General features: G+C 51.7%; 1 protein-coding gene across 2 annotated transcripts; it reads left to right on the forward strand.

Moving 5' to 3' along the window:
• Positions 1–79: 79 nt before the first annotated feature.
• Positions 80–8,873, forward strand: EIF3J (eukaryotic translation initiation factor 3 subunit J). Of its 2 annotated transcripts, none has more exons than XM_052671559.1 (8): positions 80–203; positions 283–386; positions 3,870–3,927; positions 4,162–4,253; positions 4,920–5,034; positions 5,905–6,063; positions 7,011–7,084; positions 7,828–8,873. In XM_052671559.1, exons 1-8 carry the CDS (start codon positions 179–181, stop codon positions 7,957–7,959), a joined length of 759 nt encoding a protein of 252 aa, XP_052527519.1. In that variant the 5' UTR covers positions 80–178; the 3' UTR covers positions 7,960–8,873. The 2 variants fall into 2 exon arrangements, with proteins under 2 accessions (XP_052527519.1, XP_052527520.1); XM_052671560.1 differs by having other exon boundaries at positions 7,831–8,873.
• The last annotated feature ends 339 nt before the right edge of the window (positions 8,874–9,212 follow it).

Consider the following 9,212-nt stretch of genomic DNA (forward strand, 5'->3'; position numbering starts at 1 on the left):
CCTCAGCCCTCCCAAGATGGCGGGAAGAGGCCGCGCGCGGCCCGAAGGGGCGGGGCGCGCTCCCACGGTGCTCCGCGCGGCGCGCGCCGGGCCCGCCGTCTGCGGCCGCCTCACAGCTCAGCGCAGCGCCCGCCTCACAGCGCAGTGCCCGCGCCGGCGGCCGCGCTCCCGCGGGAAGATGGCGGCGGAGGCGGATTCCTGGGGTAGGTGGCGGCCTTCGGGCCGCGCGGGCCTCGGCCTTCGGGCCGCGCGCTCCTCACCCGCTCTGCTTTCCCCCCTCAGACGCCGACACCTTCGAGGCGGCGGAGCCGGTGGCGAAGCGCTTGGTGCCGGCGGGGGTGGCCGGCGACCGCTGGGCCGGCGAGGACGAGGAGGACGACGTGAAGGTGCGCGGGGACGGGGCTCCTCGGCTCGGGTTGGGCCGCCGTCGCTTCGATCTCGCCCGGCCGGCTCCGGGGCGGCCCCGACGGGTTCGCCGCAAAGCTTCGGAGCCGAGCCGGGCTGAAATCGGGCCTCGGCGCGGGCCGGTAGCGATAGGCCTCGGAGAGCGGCGTCGGGCCAGAAGCGGGCAGAGACGGGACGGGCGTGGGGAGGAGCCGGCGCCGGGCCGGAGCGGCGGCTGGGCGGCCGGGCCGGGCGATGCTCTATCACAGCTCTGCGCGGCCCTTCCGCCGCTCCGCCATCTGCGAGCCTTCGGAAGCGGCGCTGCAGCACGTGGGCATCGCACCGGGACACCGCTGTGCTGTGCAGTGCTCGGAGTGACCTGGTCACCACTTTGTGGGCGCGGGTGTGAAGCCCTGCAAAGCCAACTGAGACAGGGGAGGTTTAGGTTGGATATCAGGAGGAAGTTTTTCATCCAGAGGGTGGTGAGGCACAGGAACAGGCTGCCCAAGGAGGCTGTGGATGCCCCATCCCTGCAGGCATTCAAGGCCAGGCTGGATGTGGCTCTGGGCAGCCTGGGCTGCTGGTTGGCGACCTGCACACAGCAGGGGGTTGGAACTGGATGAGCACTGTGATCCTTTTCAACCCTGGCCATTCTCTGATCCCATGAATGTGTGCTGGGTGAGGGCTCACTGCTCTGCTTGGTTAGGCTGTGCCTGTGTTAGGAGAATCTTGGGAAGCACCAATGCGATTGCCCTTGGAGCTTAGGGTGGTACTCTTTCTGTAAGTAGTATGAACAAGCGTTCTCTTTATATAGATAAATATTTCTGTAAGTTAGGAGCTGTCTATTCTGCTTCTGAAACGCAGTAACACCCACACCCTGTGGTTATCACTGCTGTGGCAGTACAGCAGGCAAGGTGAGCAGAGGTATCTCTGTATACAGGGGCTGCAGTCATCTGTAAGCAGAATGGTTACAGCGTGACTGTGTGCACGTATGTAACACTGTATGCAGCCTTCATATTTGTGTGTGTCTATACATGTATGTACACGTGTTATACAGAGAGTATTTGTGAAGTTTGCTTTTCTGCCTTCCTTTGGAAGTGAGAAACCTTTTTGGTATGACGCAGCTTGTCCAGGAGAACTGGTCTGTGAAGTGTCGCTCATAGAGACACCTCTGCTCCCTGTGGCTGCTGGAATAAAAGAACAAAGCTTTCCACGTGTGCCAGGAATTGGCTTCTTCCCTCTTTCTCAGAGGTTACGCTTTCAGTACTGGAGCTGTATCTGGAGAGGAGGACCTGTCCAGCAAATGGAAGTGTTTCATTTGGATTTGTTCTTTTTGTTTAAATGCTAACCGTCTAGAACTGAGTCTGGGAGATTGTTACTTAAGCTCTGGATACCTTGTTTGCTAGGGTCAGCCTTGAAGCATGGATATGAGAAAAAGTGGCCTAAAATCTGAGCACAGAGTGTTTCCCGTGTTCACATTTTTCCTACCTTTTGTACATATTCAGATCCTGTAGTTTATTTTGCACTTGTTTTGATAATGATCTTACAGTAACTCCTAAGTTCTGGAAACACTGACTTCCCCGGGTTTAAAATTATCATCTTCATTGATAACACAGCTGCTGTGGGCTGTTACCCCAGCACGGCTTTCCCAGGAGGCAGGCCTGGTGCCAAAGGGGGTTTCCTCTACTTATCCCTGGGCAGTTCTTGGTTCAGCAAAGCCAAAGTGGGAGGCTGTGGCCTGGCAAAGTGCTTGTGGAGGAGCTCAGCTGGGACTGAGCGCTGCCATTCCCTGCTCCTGCCCTCTGGTCTGGGCAGGGCGCTGCATTGCCCTGTGCTCAGGGTGGCTGTGGAACAGGGAGAGCCGCTCTGGTCAGCAGTTACTCAGTGCAGCAGAAGGTGATTCCAGCCTTGTTTTAGTGAAGTACGTGTGCAGGAGAGCTGGGGGATACTTGCAGGTTTTCCTCGTGTCCTGCTGTGTTACTGGGCGCAGTGCCGCAGAGCTGTGGTTCTGCCGTGGGTCTCTTTTCCTCAAAGCACTTGGGCTGGGGCTGCTCCCACTCCAGTTACAGCTGCAGAAGCATCTCCTGCACGCTCCTGCTGCACTGCTGACAGGTGCCAGGGAGCAGGAGCTGCTGCTGCAGGGCAGGCTGTGCCCAGGAGAGGGCTGCAGGTGTGGAGCGCTTCCTTCAGCCCCGCCGGTCGTGCTGCCCTCCTTCCTTGTGTGCTTTGTGCCACACGGTGCTTGATTGAAACCTCTCTCTGTGCGGGCCGGGGCCGGGGCCATGGCAGAGAGCACAGAGGTGGTGGAAATGGCTGCTTAAGAAATGGGTGTAACAGACTTAATTAGATAGGAGCTAGATGAGTGCTGCTGCAAATTCAAGTCAGCCTCTTGGAATGTGGAAGGGAAGCCTGCTCTCCCACAGGTGCCAATTAGCCCAGGGAGGCGTGGGGACGCACTGCGCTGTGACGCCGCGTTCCTCCTCTGGGTGAGTGGCTGGGATGTTGCTCACGTTCTGCTCTGAGGTGCAACTCAGAATTCAGGGCTTACGGTTGCAGAGCTCACCCATAATGTGCCCACGGTCTGTGTGACTTCTGCGTATAGCAGGCCTTGCCAAAGCAAGCTCTTAAGCTTGTGGGTTCCATTGATACAGGTAACTGAAATTAGATTCCTGTGTGAGTGATTTCTTGGCTTTACCTTGTGGTGCATAGGTTGTGTGCTGCCAGGCGTGCGCCTTCAGGTCGATTTTAGAGTGCTGATCTCCATACAGAGGGCATCAGTAGAATCTGGAAGGGTACCAGGGGAAGAACATGTGTTCCCATAAATCATACCCTGCTAACTGTTGGGAAGGGACTGCAGAGCTGCTGCTGGCAAACCCGCAGGTGACATAAACGGGTCAGTTCTGTTGGAAGGCCTGCTTCCTCCACATTCATCTGCTGCATGCTGCGCGTTGAGGTGCAAGCGTGCATTGGGTCATGGGGCACAAGGGGTGGGTGCTCAGAGAAGGGCCTGAGCGTGGGAGGTGCTGAGAATGGCCACAGCTGGGATGGTTGGAAAGGCTCAGAAATGTGGTTGCTGTTGGAGAGCAGCAGCTCGTGTGTGGGAAGGGACTTCCGACGGCCCCTTGCCTGGCAGGGAAGTGACAGCTGCTGGCTGAGGGCAGGTTGTGGTCCTGGGGCTGGCATTGGGTTGGCCGCTTTCCCAGCTGTACTGACAGGAACTTTCCCATTCTTTGATTAAAGCTGCCTTTTTCTCAGTGATAACTGGTCCTGAAACACTGTGCTCAGCTCCCAGATCAGTGTCCTTATTTCACAGCTCCAACTGTGAAATACTCCCCACTTCCTAACTCAGCTACATAATTTTAATGGATTTGAGAGCATCTAAAAGGCTGTATGTAAGCTGCTGTCCTTTGTGTTTGCCTAACAAGTAGAAATAATATGTAAAAGCGTCTTATGAACATTTATCTCAATGAAAACTTACTTTGTAGGATAACTGGGATGACGAGGAGGAAGAGGAGGAAGTAAAGGAGACGGAGGTGAAACAAGGTGAGACTCAGGAGTTCACACTGCTGTGTGCAGCATTGCTACAGACATTGCTTTTGTCTGTGTCTGCGGAGTCTAAAACACGTTCCAAACAGGGTTAGTTTTGGTTTTGACAGAGCAAGTCTTTTAACCCCCCAGCTCAGGTGCTGCCATCTGAGCTCTGCCTCTTTGTGTTTTCCTGGTTATTCAAAAAAACACCAGGAGACCTCAAGTGCCGTATTGTTGAATGTCTTACAGAGCCCAAAGTTTCAGAAAAAAAGAAAATAGCAGAAAAGATAAAAGAAAAAGAAAAGCAGCAAAAGAAAAAGCAAGAGGAGCTTAAAAAAAGGGTAATTCCTTTTTCTTTGTGGGTTGGTTGTGGGTTGCTTTGGGGGGCTGAGCTGTGGAGATGGTGGCTGATGGGCTGAAGCAAACGCCAGCCCTGCGCTTCACACGTGGAGCTGCCAGTGTTAAGGACTGTGGGGAGAGGGGGGACACCTGGGTTAGGCCTTCCTGGGGGGCAGTCATCCACCCTGGCTCCCTGCGTTGTGAGCTTTGAACGGCAGCCTGTGCTCCCAGGGCAGTGCAGAAATGCAAAAGGCATCCTTTCTGTAAGCCTGTATCTTAAATGGTCCCTGGAGGTGTTTGAGGGGTTGAATGGGGCCCTGGGCAGCCTGGGCTGGTATGAAGTGTGGAGGTTGGTGGGCCTGACTGCGGTGGGGGTGGGAGCTTCGTGATCCTTGAGGTCCCTTCCTGCCCAAACCATTCTGTGATTCCATGCATGCCACAAGAATGGATGTGTTGTTTCTGTAATTCGATTAAATTGCAGAGAAATTAAGCAGTTGGCGTTGTTACGATTCATTGGGATGGTTGTTGGGTTTGTACATGCATGGAGGACTTCAGACAGAAGTGAGCTGCTCAAATGGTGCTGGAAAAAACATGGTTTCTTGTGACACCTCCCCTCAATGCTCCCTGTATTTATGTGGGTGCTCTTTTTTGTTTTGTTTTAAATGCAGTTAGAGGCTCCAGAGGAACATAAAGAACTTACACCAGAAGAACAGTTAGCAGACAAACTACGACTAAAGAAATTGCAAGAGGAGTCAGACCTTGAGTTAGCAAAAGAAACGTTCGGTGAGCTGCTGTGCCATGGTGAAGCTTTCAGGGGTGTGCAGCCATCCTGCAGGCAACTGGTGGGGATGTGGCTGTGAGAGCACACGCAGGTTGTGCTGCTGAGGGTCAGCGTGGCTTTAAATCCGTGCTACTGGAAACTACTCTGGTACTAAGGAGCAATTGCAGAACTGTCTGTGCAGTATAAGGGGTTACTCCCTAACATTTTGGTCAGAGGGAATAGGAGGAAGATGGCCGGCTGAATTTCCCCATGTATTGGTGTTTCTGGTGAATGGATGAGTGTGTGAGAGAAGTGCTGCCTTCTGCCGTTCTGCAGAGCCTTACGGCTTCAGCCTGCCGGCTCTGGGCCCCGTGGCGCAGTGCAGTGTGTGTGTGCTTCGTGTCAGGCAGTCTGTGGTGGCTGCTTCCCTGTGGGGTGACTTTGCTCCCTTGGGTAGACAGCAGTGGATGCAGGGCGGCTCATTCTCTCCTGCCCTTATGCTGTGACACAAGGGCGAAGATGCCAAAGTGTGGCAGTGTGAAGCCTGCTGCTTTGCTCAGTGAAAGCTGCTGTGTGCCTTCAGGAAGAGGATGGTGCCTGAAGGGGGAGGGGCTCTGCTTAGCACAGTTGTAAAGAACCAGCAGAATTTTGCACTGAGGAGCTCGGGTTTCGAATTCCCTGTATAAGGAAGGGGGGCTCTGTGTAGCCAGCACTGCCCTGTGCCCTGCAGGTTGCTAACTCGGCCATTGCTTTGTTTGCAGAAGATGGGAGGAAGCTTTGCTTTGGCAGTGCTTGATGAGAAGGGGAGAACTGAATGCGTTTCTTTTCTTTGGTGTCATCTTTCAGAGACCACAGCCAGTGTGTTCCTCTAACACGTGTGCCTTCCCTCGCAGGTGTAAATAACACTTGTGGAATAGATGCCATGAATCCCTCTTCAAAAGATGACTTTACGGAATTTGGCAAACTACTAAAAGAGAAAATCACACAGTATGAAAAGTCCTTACATTACGCCAGCTTTTTGGAAGCATTAGTTCGAGACATTTGTATTTCATGTAAGTAAAGTGAAGGGCTTCCTAGAATCCACTGCCAGGATTGTAGCAGGGTGACCTTGAGGGTGAGCTGTGGACTTAAAACCGAAACCAAGATTAATGGTGCTGAGCAGAGTGTCACTGAGTGTGAGGCTCTGTCCCAACCAGTGTGCTTGTGCAGCAGGTGCTTGTGCAACTGTTGGTCTTCCTGTGGTCACCTCAGAACGGTCACTTCAGAACGGCAGGTTTTCATGATCTCACCCCTCTCTCTTGAAGCAGTTTCTGGATCATAAATGTTTCTCTGAGCCAGTAATGGCAGCTCTGCTGGGAGGACTGTTACAAAAGTGAGGTCTTGTAATTCCGAGACTGCAGATTAATTGTTCTGGAATTCAGCATGTGACCATACAGAGATAAAGTACCTCACAGCCCTGTTTTTGCCCTGCTCTGGTTGGTGGAAGCAGTTGGTGGATCGGTTGTTTGAGCCCTTTTGCTGTGCTTCGCTCGCGCTGCCTTTCAGCCTCGTGGTGGCTGGATGCTGCATAAGGCTGTGCACACAGGGCTGCCTGCAGCAGTGCTGTACGATCCCAGGGCTGAAGTGAAGGACCTGCAGCCTCTTGGGCAGCTTAATACTGCACTGCTCTTTTTTGGGTGTCTAAAAGAGTTGATATTTTACTGTGCTGCCTTCTTATTTTGCTCCAATTGTTCAAGCATCTCCCTGTTAAGACTGTACACCAGCTCTTAATTTGCACCTTCCCTTCTGCACCGTTCCAGCAGTGTTACAAAGGGCTGTGAACAGCACGTGCTGATCACAAGGACTGGAATAATTCCCCAGTCTGTTCTGCTGTTTTAAATTGATCAAGTGCCAGCGTTTCCTTAGTGCTAATGCTTACCTCTGCAGTCATGAGAGAATTGTGGTGATGGGGTATGTGAGCACAGTACTGATGAGGAATCTCTTTTTTTCTCTTCTGTAGTGGAAATTGATGACTTGAAAAAGATCACAAATTCCTTGACGGTACTATGCAGTGAAAAACAGAAACAGGAGAAGGTAAGACTTGCTCCCACAGCTGGCTGCAGCAGAAGCAGCACCTGCTGAAGGTGCTCATTGCCTGCACGGCACAACAGGTCCAGCACTGACCTGAACTGCTGATTGTGCTGTGTGTGACAGTAGGGGATGTTACATTTCGGATACTGATCTAAAACAAAATGCCTTTACATGTGTGAGATAATTAGGAGTTCATCGAATTCAGATCAGAGGCCAAAGCCTTGGCTGACAGACATGGAGCTGAGCTGTGTGCTCACCTGGTGCTGTCCTGGCAGTGGAGAGGCCTAAGCCAGCACCCTGACACCACAGGGCACCAGCTCAGCAAGGCAGAGGTTTATCCAGCTGTGTTCATTTAAATTTATCTAGGACTTTTCCTTGCTCTATCTATCTATCTATCTGTATTCTGCCACAACAGTGATAAAAACCACATAAGTTCCTTAATTTCATTGTTGGTTTTACAAGAGGGAGCTCTAGCCACAGCTGTGCTACTTGCCTAGAGGTTCAGTGACATAGGATGAAGGAGGAGCTGGGAATGTCTGCGATGCAGGGAGCTGTGGGACGCTGGGCAGTGCAGCAGCTGTACTGGGAGGAGATTGCTTTGGGTGCTCAGGTAGAAATGACTGGCAGTGCAGCATGCACTGGGGAGCAGCGATGCAGGTATTCGTTCCTCTGAGGCTCTACTCAAGTCAGAAGGAAGACAAATTGCTGTGGATGTGTAAGTTAATACACCCTCCTTCCTATTTAAGCAGAGCAAAGCCAAAAAGAAGAAAAAAGGTGTCGTGCCTGGAGGTGGTTTAAAGGCTACTATGAAAGATGACCTGGCTGATTATGGAGGATACGATGGAGAATACGTACAAGAGTTTGAAGACTTCATGTGACATTTATCTCCCCTTCTGCTGTCTTTCTGTTGCCCATAACCCCTTAAACATGTAGCACAACTTTCTTTCTTTAAATTCTGCCAAATGCTATTATCAAAGCTGCAGTGTCTCTGTGCTGGTGGCTCAGCGCGGCAGGCGGTGCTGAAGTGCTGCCATTCCTGCTCTGTGCTCGAGGCGTTGGAAGGAAGCAGCTCAGAAGCTCCGTAAATCACAGGGAAAAAAAAGGAACAACCAAAAACCACCAAACCGAAACTGCCGAATTGATAACAATAATTGTTGCTGTTTGATTTTATAGTAACCAAATTGGAAATGAATTTCAAAGAGGCAAAGTGTTACCAGCGGCACAGTTCTACGATAAGGCCTTAACTGTACCTCCCTGAATGAGTTGTTGGATGAACAAAAGCAGTTTGCAGAGGGCATGATGGGTGTGCACTTAGTTCTACAATTGCTTTGTCTTACGTTAGAGCTTGAGGTTTTCAGTGTATTGTGAAGGGGAACTGCTAACTTCAGACCTGGAGGCGTCGCTGAGATGCGCTGCTCCACAGCCTGACAGCAGCACAGCAGTGCTGGGTGAGAGCAGGGACAGAGCTCCTGATTGGGAAAAACAAAACAAAAACTTGTGAGTATGAAGTTGAGTTTCCGTTCATCTACATTTCTACTAATGCAGCTGTGTGGGTTGGGTATCTTTAACAGTTCATCACCTGGTTTCAGTGTAAAAAATCAAACACGACTTTGGTCTCCTGGGCTGCGGTCGCTCTTTCATGACTCGGCTGTTTTCTTTCATTTAAAAACAACTTGCTTGGCAAACTGCAGCAGTTACTACAGTGGGGCAAATTGTTACGTTAACAATTATGACATCTGCAATGTTTTATAAAGCAACTAATTTAATAAAAATCACTATTGTGAGGACTTCACTATAGCAGGCTTTGGCCCAGTTCTTTAAGCATACTGCTGCCTTCCTGCTGAGCCTGGACTGTCCCACTGCCACCCTCACCCACGCCGGCAGCCCGGAGCTGAACACGCTGGCTCCCAGCTCCAGGTGAGGCCTCGTCCCCACGGCTGCCCTGCACGAGTGTGGGAAGGAATTCACAGCTGTGAGTTGAGCACAAATGTTTGATTCTTATTTGCTGCTCTCTTAGAATTTATTAAGCAGTAGGAGGTGCTGTTCAAGACTTCATCACTCAGCTGGAAAACGGAAACAAGCTGCTAATCAGAGAGGAAGCAAAGATGACACTACAGATCACCTGCTACTT

This window comes from Tympanuchus pallidicinctus, unplaced genomic scaffold, assembly GCF_026119805.1.
Source record: "Tympanuchus pallidicinctus isolate F22 unplaced genomic scaffold, pur_lepc_1.0 scaffold12, whole genome shotgun sequence".
Classification (NCBI taxonomy): Eukaryota; Metazoa; Chordata; class Aves; order Galliformes; family Phasianidae; genus Tympanuchus; species Tympanuchus pallidicinctus.